The sequence below is a fragment of the Dermacentor silvarum genome, chromosome 1, assembly GCF_013339745.2.
Source record: "Dermacentor silvarum isolate Dsil-2018 chromosome 1, BIME_Dsil_1.4, whole genome shotgun sequence".
Lineage (NCBI taxonomy): Eukaryota > Metazoa > Arthropoda > Arachnida > Ixodida > Ixodidae > Dermacentor > Dermacentor silvarum.
This window is the reverse complement of record NC_051154.1, coordinates 32,902,034-32,920,265: the sequence shown is the minus strand read 5'-3', so window position 1 is coordinate 32,920,265 and position 18,232 is coordinate 32,902,034. Positions and strand designations below refer to the sequence as shown.

The 18,232-nt window shown below is 45.4% G+C and overlaps 1 protein-coding gene across 2 annotated transcripts in view; it reads right to left on the bottom strand.

Moving 5' to 3' along the window:
- Window positions 1-18,232, bottom strand: part of LOC119459349 (1-phosphatidylinositol 4,5-bisphosphate phosphodiesterase epsilon-1) — a 236,732-nt gene that overhangs the window by 26,896 nt on the left and 191,604 nt on the right. For both annotated transcript variants that reach the window (XM_049666212.1, XM_049666218.1), the window contains 8 exons: window positions 17,285-17,503; window positions 13,022-13,141; window positions 11,793-11,952; window positions 10,457-10,584; window positions 9,635-9,798; window positions 8,593-8,751; window positions 7,434-7,536; window positions 6,309-6,511 (listed from right to left, as the gene is read on the bottom strand). In XM_049666212.1, coding sequence (XP_049522169.1) covers window positions 6,309-6,511; window positions 7,434-7,536; window positions 8,593-8,751; window positions 9,635-9,798; window positions 10,457-10,584; window positions 11,793-11,952; window positions 13,022-13,141; window positions 17,285-17,503 — 1,256 coding nt within the window. The remainder of the gene's footprint in view (window positions 1-6,308; window positions 6,512-7,433; window positions 7,537-8,592; window positions 8,752-9,634; window positions 9,799-10,456; window positions 10,585-11,792; window positions 11,953-13,021; window positions 13,142-17,284; window positions 17,504-18,232) is intronic.

Below are 18,232 nucleotides of genomic sequence, written 5' to 3'. Positions count from 1 at the left end.
AATCAATCAATCAATCAATCAATCAATCAATCAATCAATCAATCAATTATTTACCGTGCCCAGGAACAACCCCAAGGTCTGAGTGGTGCCCCTCCGCATGCATACATAAAAAAAGAACAATACTGCGGGATAATATAAGTAAAAAAACAAAAAACAAAGGAACAATGATGAAAAGAAGAGTACATATAACAAAGCGGGAGGTAAATACAAAAGAAAAAGTAGCAGAAAGGCACTACAACAATGTGTGAACCTACGACACAACAACGCAAAGCTTGGAGGAGAACAATGGCAACGAGTTATGAAAAATATCAAGATCTTAAAAATAAGCGTTATAAAGACTCAGGGCCGGTATTTTGTAGCGATGACTTATGACTTATTCTATACTATAGTCTTATCATCCACCGCTCACGGCCGGCTGATCCCGTTGATAACGCGAGCAGACCGTCGCTCTGACCACTGACAAAGCGCGATAAGCGTGACAAGCGCGAAAAGGCATTAGCACCCGAAAGGCATTGCTACAAAATACCGGCCCAGGGCCGGTATTTTGTAGCGATGCCTTTCCTGTAATAATGCCTTTTCGCGCTTATCGCGCTTTGTCAGTGGTCAGTGCGACGGTCCGCTCGCGTTATCAAGGGGATCAGCCGGCCGTGAGCGGTGGATGATCAGACTATAGTATAGAATAAGTCATAAATCATCGCTACAAAATCTCGGCCCAGTATTCCGTGGACAGTTGAGTGTTGGTGACAGTGATGCGAACCCTATGAAAATTTCTCTAGATCTAGGGAATTTACGCCATAATTTAGGGAAAAAGGAAAATTTGTCAGAATCTAGGGAAAATTCCCGCTTATTCATGGACGACAGAAACCGCTGTCGCGATGGAACTGCAGAGGTGACTGCGTGTTCTGATTTTAGTCCCCGCAAATTACCTTCGCATTGGCACGCTAAGTATAACTTAATTATAATCGTACTGAGCTGCTCAGTGAACGCATATTGTCAAGTAAACGGCAAGGATGCCTCTGGCAGTTACCAGATCACTCTTACTGAACTATTGCCGTTCGTACCTAGCTGTGCTGTCAATTTCTGCATAATTTAAGTGAAATATTTATCTGAAGCTGACCAAAGGAACTGTCGGTATTATGAGCGCATAACCGAAGTCACCCTTTAAGAAATGTATTACGAAGTAAAAGTTAGCCGATGCGAATGTGCGGAGCTGTTGAGGCCGGTAAATGACAGCAACTTATATCGGCTTTCTTGTACAGAACACACGTGCTCCTTGTGTGTGTTTTTTTTTGTCCGCAGCAGAGAAGCTCCACGGTCACGTCGTCGCGCACGTGCAGCTTCTCTACTTCTGGCTAATGTGCGTTCTTTACTCCTGCATAGCGGCAGAACGTGGCACTTTTGCTGCTTTCCTTGGTTTCTGCAAGCATGCTCGAAAAATAATACTTCATTATTATTATTATTATTATTATTATTATTATTATTATTATTATTATTATTATTATTATTATTATTATTATTATTATTACGACCGCGTGTCTGATGGCAACCAAAACGCCTCGATAGTAACAATTTTGCTTCTACGTTTGACATTGTTGAGACTGTGTGCGAATAAATGTTATAGCAAGCATTGCAACTTGCACTGTGACATCATTTCAGCTTAAGCACAGTGACTTTAATAAATCCTTTCAAACGAATACATAAATAAGTCCTAAAACTAAAATATGCAGTGTATTTATAGCACATAGGCAGTTTATCTTACAGAGAACATACTAATTAACCGCATTTTGCCTTATCTAGAGAAATGTAGGGAATTGTTCTATCCAAGTTAAAGGAAAATTAGCTCCGAAGGGTGGCAAATCTGGTTGGTAATGACAGGCAGGAACATAAAAGGGACTATGTTCTCTGATGAACTTGCGCGGAATAAGAAACATGATACAATTGAGGAGTTCTGGGCAAAATGCGAAGGAGTTTGAAAAGAAGCAGAAAGTCAGCGCAATTACGCAGACAGCGAAGTAAGGGCAATGTCAATAATCCATAAGTGCTAGAACAAGGTTCAGTGTCCGTGTTAGTAAAGCGCTGATTGTATATGCCTAGAAACATTTTCTGGACTGGACCTATAATGTCATTGTTGGATCTAGAAATGCCATTTCAGACGACCGACGCGTATTCGAGTTAAGGAAGACAGATTGTTGTGTACAACTTGCGAAACGGTGTAGGAGAATTGAATTCTCTCGACAATATGCAAACAGAGCCAAGAGTGCGCATACCCCACATTGCAACGGGTTTAGTGTGAGCTGAAAAATGTAAGGTTGTATCAAAAAGTACACCGAGATCATTGATCTCACAGACCTTACACAATGGTACAGAATCTACAGAGTAAGCAAAAGAAATGCTTGTTGTTTTGCGTGTGAAAGTCATGACATTGGTCATAGCGGCATTCAAGATGAGGTTAATAACTTTGCACCATTTAGAAAAAGAAAACAGGTCAGACTGCAGGATGCGACAGTCATCAACAGTATGAATTTCTTTAAAAAAATCTGGCTGTCATCGGCATATAGAAACAAAGGAAAAATGTTGAATAGCGGAAAGGACGTTATAATAAAAGTTAAAGAAAGGAGTGGTCCTAATACTGATCCTTGAGGGACGCCGCTAGTTCCCATCTAAAGCGAAGACGTTTGGCGATTGACGTTAACATAACATGATCTATCAAGAAGATAACTGCGCAAGAGATTGACAATTGACGAGTCAACACCAAAATGCGTAAGCTTGATTAGAAGCAGTGAGTGGCTGACTACATCAAAAGCTTTGATGAAGTCAGAGTAAGTGGTGTCGACTTGCCCCCTCTGAAGTACCGGCGCGGAGATCCGCGTCATGAAACTTGCGAGATTTGTGATAGTTGAGCGACCAGAGAGAAATCCATGCTGATTAGTAATCAATGACTTTTTAGCAGTAAAAGACAGGACGTTGTGAAGAGCAAGTTAAAAAATCTCAGATGTGACACAGGAAGCGAAATCGGGCGATAATTCGAGACGTGGGCTTTACAGCCAGACTTAAATACAGGAAAAATACGAGCAGTTTTACACATGTGAGGGAAACTGCAAGTATTCAAAGATTTATGAAATATAGATGCCGATACTGGAGCAAATATATCGCCGTAAGCTTTTAGAATAGCGGAGGGGATGCCACCAGTGTCGCAAGATAGGGAAGACTTCAAGCGCTTAAGGCATTCGCTGATGTGCTTTTCATCAAACAACACAGTACTAGATGTAGGAACCGTCGCACCAGCGTTGAAACCTGAAGCTCTACATAAGAATGAGATATTAGCAGCAAAACAGTCCGTGACTGCTTGGACTTCTACTCTGCTAGAATCGAGCAGGTGAAAACCCTCTCCACGTTTACTCTCCAATCAATCAATCAATCAATCAATCAATCAATCAATCAATCAATCAATCAATCAATCAATCAATCAATCAATCAATCAATCAGTGTGCCAAGGAAGGACACTGAGGTCTGGGTGCTGGTGCGCAGAAAAACAAAACAAAAAGGGTAAAAATGTAAAACAAGTACGATTAAAAGTTATGGATAAAAAAATTGAATGCGGAAATAAAAACAAAGAACTGAATAAACAGCTGCATAATAATCATAATAAAAAATAATAATAAATGGCTCCATTTTTTATGCAGACCTGCTCTAAAGTATGTCAAGGGGTATGTATGCAAAAGCGCGCAAGCCCGGGGCGTTGGGAGAGAGGTGGAGAGAGAGAAATAACTCTGGTTACGCCAGGGACGAGCGCCCACTACAGTCCTCCATTAAGTTTGCTGCACCTTGATACTGAGCATTGTTTTGTTCTATTTCCTTTGCATTATGTCGGCTACACTATTATAAAGAACGCTTGTCTAGTTGGTTTGCACTCACGTGGAAAAGCGTTTCAACTTACACGCACATGTAGCACCAAAAGAAGAAGAAGAAAAAAAAAAAGGACTCCCCCAAAAAAGAAGGGGTTTGGGGGGGGGGGGGGGGAGGGCTTAAGTGTTCCATTGCGTTGTTTTTGTGAATACAGATCGAGTACCCTCTTTCACCATAAAAAAAAAACAGTAAATGAATAAAAAGCCCGCATTGAGGCACGGTATTATCTTTAAAGGGCACGAGCAACGCGGAGCGCACTTAACCACCACCACATCGTGGTTACCATCGCAGCGTCGCCCCCTCTTGCAAGGGCAAAGAGGCGGAAGGCAAACTTGCGGTATTCAAAATTTGTTCATGCTGTACTACTTGCCCGCGTCGAGGCGAAAGAGTATGGATTCGCATCGCCAGCGAATCACGTTGGCAAATGGAAGCCGGCAATCTCGCTATGCGCCGCCTTGACAGCAGGAACGGGGTTACGCGGTGCGGCGCCTTCTTTTTTCCATATCGATGCTGCATTCTGGTGAAACTGCAGCCTTTTCTGATAACACAGAGAAGCGCCGTTGAGCAGCCCCCTACCATTGTGATTGAGGATGCACTTCGCAGCTAGTTCGGCTTATCTCTTGGAATGCAGCTTCGTGCGCCAAATGGGGGAAAAGGAAGAGTGCGGTGATTTCGGGACGGTCCTTCGCTGTTGCTGCAGCCGAAAATATTGGCCTAGTAGATGAAGAAGACAAAAAAAAAAAAAAAATACAGGATAGGGAACGTGGCTGCGCAGCAGATTTCTCCATCTTTCAATTTTCTTCTTCGACGGCGCAATGAACAGCAGTCGCTTCAGGAGAATTTTTAAGTTAACGAAAGACAACAGACGCAGAAGCGGAAACGACGGTGCGTCGGCGATCCAGCACATATCACAGCAATGTCTCACTGGGCTTTTCGTTATACCAGGTGATTACTGTTCGTGGGAAGCGACATCAAATATCGCCTGTGGCAAATAGTGCATTTCTATCAGCAAGACTACTACTTGGAGAGGCGTATCTTACTTGCACGGAAATCGCAACGTGACATTAGCTAATTAACCAAGTTCCATCTGCCGTGGCTGCTTGGTGGTTTTGGCATTGCGCTGCTGAGCATGAGGTAGCGGGATCAAATCCCGGCTGCGGCTGCCGCATTTCGATGGGGCGAAATGCAAACACGCCCTTGTGCCGTGCATTGGGTGCACGTTAAAGAACCCCAGGTGGTATAAATTAATCCGGAGTCCCCCACTACGGCGTGCCTCATAATCATAGCGTGGTTTTGGCACGCAAGACCCCAGAATCTTAACAAAGTTTCACTAATTTACTAAATAACGGCTTCATATTCCCTTAGCAGACATCTCGTGCCAATATCAACAGTTTCGAGACATATGTCCTCAAAATCTGCGGCGATATCCGTTCATGTTGCTGTTAACGCTTATCGGCTACCCAAAACAGGTAGTAGACAGGCGCAATATCCTACCAGCAACAGTTTCGCAAAACACAGGCATATAGTTTATACAGTGATATTTTTTTTTTTTGCATTCGAACACTAAAAAAAAAAGAGAGCCCAGAAAATTGTAGAAACACGGAACTAGACTTTTAGGACGATTACCTCCAACTTTACAATGTAAACATGCGCCGTAAATTTTATAAATAAGAGGTTAATTAATGTAATTAGTTTAATTACACAATGAATTGCTTTGATTTTTCTCGCAAATTATGCCCACCTGGGTAGATAATTCGTCTGTAGTGAAGTGATTCGCGTAAGTTCTACAGGCCTTTTTTTCTTGTCATTTTTTTAATATGTTCAAAGTAAAAAAAAAAAAAAAAAGACAGCAGATTTCTTCAACCTCCGCAATGGCGTGACGTCTGGATTTTTTAAAATCTAGTTAGAGAACAAAGCCATTTATACAGCGTTCTCATTTGTTTTCCGAAATTTACGGAAACATTGGGGCGAAAAATATATTTAAAAGTTACAAAGCTGATCGAGCCATTCATTCTCACGTTTTTTATTTGTATGAGAGTAAATATCACAAGCCCTGCCGAAAGAACGTTATTAACGTCGACGTCGAGCCACTAATTCTGCAACGTCAGCCGAATTTCTGGTTCCCCCATTATAATAGTTGGAAGTAGCGATTCGGGGAACTACATTTAACTTCAAGAAGATTTCGCGATAAATTTGCGACAGGCTCGGTCGATCGTGTAACTCTTGAGTACATAGCGCACTAAGCATTTCCTGACATTAATGAAATCCCCATTTGTGCCTAAAACCACACCGGGAAGAGATGGTGCCTTTTCCAAGCACGCCACAGCAATCGCTGTGACAACACTTCGTCATCTCGGATATGACGCGCGCACCCGAAGGTCGCCTAAGCGTGCAACACTCACATCTTTGCCGTCGCAACGAATGCTTTCGGATGTGGATATCTCCTTGGTCTTTCCCTTGGCCTTCTTGGGGATGGCGCCTTCAAGCAGGTCTCCATTCTGATGGACCACTTCCAGCCCTTCTTCCTCGAACTCGGAGTACACGAAGAGCGACGACAGAGGAAGCGGCTGGTTCTGAGGGCTGCGCAAGCGCACGTGCCTGTAACCTGCAACCAGCGATCGCGCGTCAACTCCTTGGACCCCAGAAAGGGCCCCGGCCGTGAACACAGCGAGAAGCAAAGTTTGAAGAACAACTTTTGATGCTCCATAAAGGGGGGCCGCGCACCGTTCCGATTGCTCAAACGAATCTTTTTTTTTTTCACGGCGGGCTCCGCGACCCTTGATCCCCGCGTATAAGCATACAACAATAATTCGTCAATGACCACAGGGCCACAGTGGCGAAGAAGGATAGGGACAAGCCGGACCGTCTTTTTTTAGAACCTATAACTCGGTTTAACCCCACTTCCAATGTACGACTTCCATTCTTGGTTTTTATATCGTGACCATTGGATTGCCATTCTATTAGGGCAGAAGCTTGGGCGAGTTGGTCGTGGTTCATAACGGCGGTAGTAAAAATGACGAAAATGTAGGAAAAAGGACAGAGACGAGTAAGGAACGCTAGTAATTTACTATTCTCCGTCCTTTTTCCTACATTTCGCGCGCTACGCAATAGTGCTGTTGTGTGCCATTCTACTTTGCCCAATCCATCAACCATTCCCGCAGTGAACTGTATGCGTATAGTTATCGTCTAAATGAAAGATGACCACCAAAGGACAAGAAAACATAAATAAACTAAGTTGGCGCACCTGCCTTCGCGCCCTGCCCTGTATGTATCAGAAAACACGAAAAAAGCAACTAATTTATGGCGACACCGCTTGCGGGAATGCGACCGAGAGAATTCGATTATACATTAGAAAAGAGAAACTAAATAATAGGTTTAAAGTAATCTACTTCTGCTATATGCTTGAATTAGGTTTCACTTTGTCGCCGTGTAAATATATTTACGCCAGTATTCTCAATTTAAATTCGTTTACGGCAACGCGTTAGAAGCGCGCCAACACAATCACGTGGTTTCCAAAGTGAACTGACCTTGCTTCAGGCTCTTGACGGGAATTACTCTTTGAGTGAGCATGTGATTTGTCATCACGTCGATAACAGAGAAGCGTAGAAAAGCCAATTCGGCGAAAGCGATCTGGAAAATACATACAAAGAAAATAGCACAAGTCAGGTGTGAAAGATTCCAGCACAAGATGTACTGATGTGTATAGTCAAGATCTTGCTAATCGGTCAGCAGCAGAACAAACGCTTCGGGCAGAAATGTCCATGCGTTTGCTTAGGAAATGGTAAGGTGAAGTGCTGTGCGTAGTCATACAAGAAGTAATCCATGCGTTACTGCTGGTTAGACATCAATCTGTAAAATGCCTAGCTCCAACGGAAAATGCGGAGCGTCACGAAAACTCTTGGCGACGTTAATAAGCGTTGTGACTGGGATCGAATGAAGTGCACCGCGATCACAAGCGGTGCGTCGTACCCGTTACGCCAAGGCCTTTTCGAGCAACCAAAGAGAAAAATGTTGTCTTTTTACGTCGTATTATTGAAGATGAGGGATTGTTCTTAGCCAACGGAAGCGACCGGAAATCAACTATTAGCTGAACAGAGCAATTTGTGGCGGCTGCCAGATACCTATTTCATTCTGCAAGACCAATGCGGATTTGATGCTGACGGCTGCAAACAATGCAAAAAAAAAAAAAAAAAAAAAAACTAAACAGAAGAAATCAACAAGGCTGCTGCTATAGTATGACAGGTGACGTTTGAGTAACTTTGTGCTCCTTGTGCTTGAGACAGAGTTCTGCAGGTTGCATCTGTTTTGAACAGTGAATACTACTGTCGAGGACTTGGGATATATATTTACGGACTTGTAATTGTGAGTGAGAGATAAATGGCGTCACTATTTCACCGGATGAAGGTTTTACATTCTTGTTAAAGCCAATTGGTACGGAAGAAAGGCTTACGTGCTCATTTTCATGTAGTTATTTTAATGGTGCAGGGAAACACTAGGCTTATCAAGGCGCGCACTGCTCGGCGCGACCAAAACATAGCTGGGGGTAACATGAACCCGAGTATAGAGCCGTGAGCACAGCTTGCATGCGCTACGATTCGCTATTCAGCCGTATACAGAACACTAAGCGGCGTCGAAGAAGCAATTTCTCGCGCTGGACAAGCAGGAGGAGCCGGAAAAGCGGCGTACCCGGAAGCAGAAGCTGTCTTGCCAGATGGGGTTGAGGGAGTTGCGCTGTACGATCTTGGTTTTCTGGCGATTGCAGTCGAGCGGCACGCCCACCACTTCGACGTCCACCTGGGGGCTGCAGGCGTACGTGTTCTGACACACGTATTGGCCGGAGATCACCTGTAGCAGTACCAAAACGTGCGCCGCTCTAGTCGATATTGGTACAGACGGTATAAGTTAACGACGCACCCTTAACGAGGGAACATAATTCCAGTGCCCTCTACTAGAGCATAAGACAAGCACACAGAGTGGTGCGACATAGGCTGCGCAGATGGCTCTTGAAGGCATCAGTGGTATCACCGACGCGATGCATGCACGCCAACAAAACCAGCAACTTGGGGGCACTCGAGCCCCCTTTCAACCACATAGGCTTAGCATTAAGTGAAAGGAATCAGTAACACCTACGAAACAGTGTTGTACATTTGCAGTTGGTACAAAACCAGGATCTTCACAGTTATTGCTGGCATATTGTCCACGTTCGTCTCGTTGCCGCCATAACCATGGCTGTACACCTTTAAGATAGAAACCATTTTTGGCGTTCCGACCAAATTTGCGAACGTGGAATACGTTGTTTTAGGACGTTCTATAGTTTGTCTGCAGTGGCGCACCGACGGGGGCGGGGAGGTTTCGCCCCCCCCCCCCCCCCCCCCCCCGAGGCCGAGTTAACCCTCCTTTTGTTTAACCCCTTTTCTTTCCTTGCGCCTTTGAGTACTGCAACTAAGATGTAAGACGCGCAATCGTCTGCACACTCGCAAACTTGTGCAAAAAGCACATTTTTTGACAATTTCCCGTGAAGAAATTGAAATTAGTGCTGTTTAGATGGTATTGGCAAACTAAGGGAAACTGTCACCCCCCTTTCGAAGCCGTCTACGAAGCAAGTTTTAGTATGCTGAGGGTACTGTCACGTACGGCGGGCTTCGCAAGATGCATGCGCTTGGTCGGCGCTTGTACGCGGATGATCGCGACAGGCGGCGCGTGAGTTGCGACGCCAGCTCCCGCTTACAGTGATATGAAGGTTGAGGGGATGGATGCCGTCGAATTCCTTGTCCCACGGGTTGTACTGGCCGTGCATGATGTTGTTCTTGTCCCACATGGCGCTGGGCTTGAGAACGTAGCCGCAACTGCCGTTCTGCTCGAACATGGCAGTGTTTATGTGTAGGCCGGTGTCTGCGAGAAGGATCGATAGCAGAAGCACAGGCGTGCAAGCGTTAGATTAAGGTACTTCGTGAGGGCAAGACACATTTTAGATAGTTATAATACTGAAAAATTTGGGAGAATGACGTAGCAGAGCTGAATTTAGTCTTGCGCTGTACACATGAAGCCCACATATTTGTTGATGATAGAAGAAAGTAAATGTATACTCCTTTACAGTGGTTCAGGCGCGAAAACACGACGGGCAGCCGCAGAAAACCAATTTTTTTTAGGAAGTAGCGTAACGTGTTAAGGTAGAATATTTACTTCGAAGCCAGGATTAAATATCTCTGTGGGGGCTTTCAAGTGCTACCAAGAGGCACATTTACAGTACCACAGTTCAACAGGTTGTTCCAGAAGGTCGCTCCGGCAGTGCTGTACAAAAAAGTCATGCCAAACAGTTTAAAACTTTATTATGAGATTTAGCGGGTTCTAATAGCGACAGTGAGGCTTTATTATAGCCATTGGGCTCCGCTTATGCTTTGCTTAGTTTCTCTGTTGCACGAACTATGTGGCGCTACCGGAGTTCTCTGAAACGACCAGTCGAGCGAGCCATAAGTGCACAGATCTCAGTAAACGTGCTTCTTATTTCATGTACAGCGTTCCTGGTGACAGTCACGGCAATTTACAGTACCTTCAGTCTGATAGTTGAGCGCAACCATCTGCAGTCCAAAGGCCCAGAATGCCACTGGGTTGAAGTTGGACGAGTCTATTCTCATTCCGGCAGGATATGTACGCATCAGTTGGTTCTCGCAATGCGTGCAGAAGAGCGTTAAGGATGATGTAGCTATGAAAACAGTGCACATGACTCACGAAATGCGTTCTCGCTCAAATAGAGTACCAATTAAGCTATTCAGCACCAGCTATTTCAGATGTTTACTGTGACTAATAATAAACGGCTATCGTAACCACTCTTTAATACAAGAAGTCTGCCAACCGAGCACTTTTCTTTAACGCATCCGCGGTGTTTTCTGCCAACAAACATTCGAATTAAGAGATGGGACTTGGCGCAGAAAAAAAAAAAAGGAAAAACAAGAACACGCTGCTTTTCACGAGGTTGATTGCCAGTTTCTGTCCCATCGTGTCTATGAGGCTAAACTTCGACGCACAAAAGTGTCACAAAAGAGAACTTACGAATGAAAAGCTTTGTGAATTTCACAAAGCTTTTGCTTCTAAGTGCTCTTCGCGATTAGCAAGTCGCCTTCGCTAATAACATACCCAGAATCAGCATTGGTGCGCATCACGCAGCTCTTACGAACAGTCCTAGCGTAAATATTTATTTGTAAATACAGGTCCAAACATGCAGCTAAGTCCACGCACAAGACGCATGCTGAATGTTACTGTCATGGTCGACAGCCGAGGCCTAGATATACAAAGCGCAGTGCGAGCAAAGCCCTGTAGGCTAAGTTGCTATCGACGGCCTGCTCAGCAATGGGCATCGCTCGCTCAAAGGTTTTAGACGATAAGAATATAAGGGGATATACGTACAAGGTGCCCAAGTGACATGTTAGAACCCGAAATTAACATTAGTAAGATGATATTTATTACGTCGGGAACTAAGCAATAACATAATACAGAGACAGCCACAATCTACACATTAGCGGAACCGCAGTAATAATCTGCAGGGTTCGCTCACTAGCACACCAGTCACCCGCGTATTGGCATGGGCTTCAAAGGAGGCAGTGGACACGGAAAGCAAATCGCTAAGGTTGCTACTTTGGCGAAGTGCTCTTATCTTCCACGTAGCTGTGAGCATTATGCAAGAAACCAAGCCGCAAAGATGTACAGACACTGCAGTTGCCTGCCTACATTTTGCAAATGTTTGCCATTTTTTGACAACCGCCTAGAACAATAGATACAAATTATCTCCAAAAGCATTAAAGCAGCAGCGGCAGTGAAAACATCGACGCAGTACGCCACGCCCCTCGGCTCTTCACTGCTTTAGCGCCTATTCCTGCAAAGGATATGTGATGAGGGCGAGCGGATGGCGCTTGCTGAGGCGTTTGGCAGCACTTTCGTTCATGGAAGACACCTGGAAGCACACTGAATTGGAGCAGTGGCGTTTTGTCGACGAAGGAGCCGATGTAGACACCGAGGCAGTCGATGGCGTCGGGGTGTCGTGCTTGGGCTCTGTCCGCGGGGAAAGAACTGAGTTTATTAACGAAGCACGCAAGAACAAACACAAATTGTGCATAGCTGCCACAAGCACCTAACTGAAAAAATAACAACAAAAAATACAAAGCTTCCCTTATAATGCAACAGTATCATGCTGAGCCTTACTGCACTGCGCCCGTAGGAGACGGTTGCGCTAGGCGTGAGGCGGTCTATTAATTAAATGAAGTGTACAAGTCAGTTGCAGCCAATTTCATAACAGTTGATAAAGTGCAGAGATTACTTCAAGGACAGCTTCGGTTCACGTACTATGAGTGATTAGAATTACGTCGTTTAGTACCGACGACTCTGCACTAATAGCGGTGACGTTAACGTGTTCCGAATGATTAAACGTGGTATACCGATGAATTGCAATTGAAGGTTGTCAGGAGTGCCGTTCTGCCACTAGGCCCCGGGTCTTCACGCAGCTTCTTAACCCGTACAAACCGCGATTGGTAAACTGCTGGTGCATTTAAATGTAAATTGGATATGTGTTCCGGTATGTATACAAATATTTCTTCTCGAGGTCTAGCGCAGAAAACGAACTCGGCGTTAGCCAGTGCACGTTGCCCACTGCTAGTGGAAAACGAGCCTACGAGTTCGTCTTAGATGAAAAGGGCGGTGCTGTGCTGCGGGCCATTCGAGTCCTTCAAGTACTGCGATCGCAGGCTGCCGGAGCCTATTGCATCCCTCTTGTGTCTGGCGCATTACGCAAAAAAAGAAATTTCCCTCCGCGCGTATCACCCTAGCTGTTCACCTCACGTGCCATCGTTTTGAAGCTGCACTGCGGGACGCCGGTTCTAGCGAAGATCACTCGTTGGGAAATACGTGGTAAAGGCGGCGCCAAGAAGTAAGCGCCAACACACAAATGACAAGCGCCAGGCTGCGACTCAATCACTTTGTCCGTCGTTCATCTCCTTTCCGTCCTTGCGATATGCCAGCGCGTGCAATGAACCGAACCAACGTGGCGTCCTGCCCGCATACGTCAACACGTCAAGAAGAGCCACCTGCAGGGCGGCCCGTGCCGACTAAAAGCGAGAGGCCCCACCTGATGTCTGCAGAGGCGTGGTGGCGCCCAGCGGCGATCCGGCCGAAGCAAGCACGTTCTTTTTGCTGCTCACTTTCTTCACTTTGACGGAGTTGGTCGGTGACGGGCAGTTGACGAAACCTGCGCCGCCAGAGACGCCCGTGGCTCAGAGCAGTGCCTGACTGCTTGGCAAAAGCCCTAACTTGAGATGAAGGACTTTTAATAGTGTGCAACTACCACCGCGGGGACAACGACAAAAGAAAAACACCCATCTCTGTTGGAAGGTATTGAGGGCTTTAGACTTGACTCCGGGTTAATGTCTTGCTGCCTTCCAAATCGGTGTTTATAGAACATTTATACTCTATACGATGTTTTTTTATTTATTTAGTTACGTAAATTCGAAAACGTTCTTCGATAAAAAGATCTTCGCTTGCTTTCCCGAAACGGTTATTACGACTCGAGTGGTTCGGAAGAACTACCAGCCAATAGCAATAGCGCACATATTATATTAGAGAAGGTGACCGGCGAATTTCAAACAGCACTTACGAACGAAAATCTTCGTGAATTATGCTCTTTGCCGTCGGCTAAACTTGGGCAGAGAGTACCCCAAATGTCGCAAAGTTAGTGGGTATAAAATGCTCATACACCTTCACGGGCACACTATATACATGTGTAGTTCAATGGATAGCAATTGCTAACATTAAATGAAGACGTTTGCTGCACGCGATCACTTTTTCCTTGTCTCTGTCGCCACGCCATGACACATAAAGCTAGGTCAACTAGGCCCGTATTCACAAAGAGATCTTACGCTAAAGTTATTCGCAAAAAAAAGAGAAAAATTAGCGTAGCTTGCACTGGAGGCACAATGCTAAAGACACAGCGGAGCTGATGGGCACCAAGCTAGTCCTGACTTTTGGGATAGGCTAAGCACTACCAAGTCATCCCCAGAATTTTCCGGAATTTATTTAGTTTTGATCGATTATCGATTAGCTATTGAGTGGCTATCGATTGGCTATCACAAGGTATTGGCCACGTATTTGGGCTAGGCTAAGTGCTATCAAGTCATCCCCAACATTTTCCGGAATTTATTGATTATTGATTGATTATCGATTAGCTATTGATCGGCTATCGATTGGCTATCGATGACTGACTAAGCTTAAGCATTCCCAACCGTGCTTAGCTAGACTTCGCAAGGCTCAGCTTCGCTAGTTGACAGGGGTATGTGCCATTGCTCTTGGACCCTTTCTCCACAACAGCCAGGATCGGCCCACATTTTCTGTTGACGACAGACAGATTACGCTCGGCCATAAAAGGCTCTGCTGTTAAAAAAAAAAGAAAAAAAAAACCCAGCCAGTCCTGATGCTGGACATATTATTAGGGAAGACAGCCGCCCCATAGCAAACATCACTTACGAAAGAGAAGCTTTGTGAATTCGGCATGGCTGTAGATGGTGAGGTGACTATAGAAAGCACTGTAAGCAGCTGTTAGCAGCTGGTATGGCAGGCTCGCTCCCGAAAGTTAATTTTGGGTTAGGAGACGGTAGAGTCGGGGAGAACGTTCATGCAGCCTCAGCTAGAATTGTACTGAAGCATGCTGCTCTGCAATTTACTACAGTGCATTGCAACGGCATCCAGACGGGTGATATTATAGCTCTTGTCTCAAGAAACAGTCAATTCTCTTGAAGAAAATGCAGTGGGCATAAAAATGCCCTTATTTCGGCATTATTAGTGGCAATATGCGATAATCCTGATTAACTAATAACTAACAACTTTTCAACTGACGGCTTTCGGTTGCATGTTTCGATTGCAGTATTGAAACCGGCCTGCACTCAAGGCATGTTAACTTGGTCCGATACCTGAGACCAGCAGCACTTTCTTGATATCTCTCCCCAAACTAGCGGACAAATTCTTTAGCGTTTTTCTCATTTTCCCATAAAGCCTTCCTCGCACACTGCGGGTGAAAACTACGTGGAACGCCAATAACTTTCTGTGGCAGATGGGGACGAAAGTTCCGAAACAGAAACTCCTCTCAAGATTCTAAGTTTAAATGCTTTGAGCATTGACCAGCTTGACTTCACACTTATGTGACCATAAATTACAAGCACCAACTTCAAAGCATTTCGTTCACAGCGACAATCCTTGCACTTAATATTTCTCGTAAAAACAATCAAAAGACATAGCATATGCTCTTCTGCTCAAACTTTTCATTCAACGTTCAATGACGTAATGGGCCGGTATTTTGTAGCGATGACTTTAAAGTAATAATGCCTTTTCGCGCTTATCGCGCTTTGTCAGTGGTCAGAGCGACGGTCCGCTCGCGCTAACAAAGGGATCAGCCGGCCGTGAGCGGTGGATGATAAGACTATTCTAAAATAAGTCATAAGGCATCGCCACAAAATCGCGGCCATGGTCTGCTGATGAACGCTACACAAGAACCTTAACGCAAATTTCAGGGTCACAAATATCCTACGTTAACTTCCCCATGCAATCAAATCCCTATCTTACTTTGTGCTAACTAAGCATGACGCGCATGCTCAGATGGCAGTCGTAGTGATAAAGCAGTTGCGGTGTGCAAAACGCTGCAACCACAGCATCACGCGGCGATTCGCAGAATACGCCGCGCGATGATTGCAAGACATATCATGAGCACGACGCACATCAGTTGGCTGTCACAAACTGTGGCCATAGATATATTTGTAAGGCAATCTTAAACACACCACTCAGGCAGACGATTCAGAAGGCACGTAGGCGACGCGACCGGTATATGATTTTGGTCGGCGCTCGACTTTTGACTGACAGTATGCATCTAGTTCATTGGGCGCCGGTCCATCCAAGCACAGGCAAATCACCCGAGGGAGGGCAACGACTGACAGTGACTACACGCGAGATTCACACGTGGGGTCACTTTCCTCAACAGTCTAAAAAAAAAGTTTATACCCTTTGGGGCTTATCTTGTCCACAAACAATAATCATGTATCTTGCGTGCCCTTCCCATCTTTAACGGTGCACGCCCTGGACTCTCACGAACGGCATGCTCGTTATCAACCTCACATAGCATTCTTGACAGGAAAATAGCGAGAGCAGAGTTTTAAAGAAAGGAAACGCAAGCAAGACAGATGACGATTATCGTTGGGGGACAAGATAAGCCTCGAACGATAATCATCTGTCTTGATTGCGCTTCCTTTCTTTAAAGCTCTGCGCTCCCTACTTTTCTGTCAAGAATTCTGTGAAGATAAACCCCAAAGGGTGTAAACTTTTCTTAGGATGCATACACTATACGAAAAGTTAATTAGTCCCATTTGGAGCTTATCTTGTACGAAAACAATAATCGTCATCTATGTTGCGTGTCTTTCCGTTCTTTAACGCTGCACACGCGGTATACGTCCAGGCAATGAACGGCATGCGCGTATCTGCATGCGTGACGAAGAAAGGAAACGCAAACAAGACAGATGACGATTATTGTTGCGGGAGAAAATACGCCCCAAAGGGTGTAAATTATTTTAGAGTGCAATGTCTTGTCTTCCTGTCTCACCGACCATTCACCGACTGCATTCAGTTGGACCGGGCCCTTGATCGCAGGATGTCGGGGCGGTGCCGTTAGTAGCAAAATTCCACGATACGTGGCGCAGCGATACTGCTGAGTAGCGCGTAGGGAGCTCGGCGTCGAAACCCGTCGCGCAACTTCGGTGCATAGCGCGGTAATAATGCATGCGGGTAAATGGTCAAGAATATGAAATGTAATTATTAATAATAACCATTTGGCAAATAGCGTGCAATATTATACTTGACAGGTAATGACAGGTGGTAATGGTGGTTGTACAGAGGGATGTGGTACAAGCATCACTCGGCTGAAAGCTCGGCTCCATCGGACGCCACACTGAGGTCTGTCGCCACACATTGTACTAAGAGAAGGAGGTCAAACGCCATATGTACAACTAATTTACTATTTACAGATCAGCCACAACTCCAACCGTGGGGCAGTTATAGTTTCCGTATGGAAGCTAGAACAGTCCTACAGCCGAGGATGGCCTGCAGGACTGGCTAGACGAGAACGGCCGCAGATATGTTAATTACTGTGATACGAACGAAGTTATTTGAAGGAAAGACTCGCCAGTCTGTTAGTGAAACGTGCTTTTAGAGGAGATAACGCTTTTAAGACGCACGTTTTCCAGATGCCAACTTAGTAGAGGGCTTGCGACGCGTATTTGATACGTCGAGCGTGCATTGCCGGCGAACAGCAAATGACATATATGTTACCCCTGACCAGAAAAGGCATGGGACGCACCTCTGAACTTGATGGCCTGGCAGTAGGTGACCAGGTCGGAGAGCTCGGGCGCTATCTGGGAGCTGGACTTTCGCTGCTTGTAGCCGTCGTCATCGCTTTGCATGTACTCGGCGTCGGCCGGGTTGCGCGAGCGAGGGTGCGGCACGCCGGGGCTCAGCGTACCCGGATGCCGCATGGCGTGCGCTTCCTTGCACGAACCCTCTTGGCTCGACAAGGACTCTGCACACCAGCATGATTGCACTCGAATACCAGGTCGAACACGCTACAGGTTGAGACAGGCGGTACGCTGTACACAGGTCCTGGACAAGTGTAATCTGTAAAGTCCCGGAATCATATGCTGTCTCCGGAATTCGCCAAGAGAAAATTATTTCTGGAGCAGTGCGAACTTCTAATACCTCGAAACTTCATTTGAGGTTCTGTCGCATATACGGTCTGACAACAATTTAGTATATAATTAAAGCTATTTCCTGTCGAAGGTTTGCAGCAAGGTAGAGAAACGGCCAGTCACTGAGTGTTTATGAATGTTTTTCACGTGGACAATGCTCTGTTGTGGTGGCGCGCCTGAATGCAACTCTCGATTCCACGAGGAAATGGCAGAAAGACACTGAGTATGATGATATAAGATGTTCACAAACGTCATTTAGCAATCGTGAATGTAATTGAAGTTTTTAAATTACGCGATTCTGAATTACCACATTGTACGGGTAACGAAGAGAGAATAATAACCATCATACCAACCAGCGGATGGTTAGTGATGATGCAAAAAAAAAATTACTCAGCGCTCTTGGCGTTCTTTCTGGCGGTTCCTTCATTACCTGGCGACAAACAACCGGCCCACAGGATTCTGTTAGTAATTGTGTTTGTAGGCAAGTTTGCGGTTTATAGGATGACGTTAAATTGAATAAAAGTGCAAGGGACAGGACATGCAGAAGGAAATGGTCAACTATC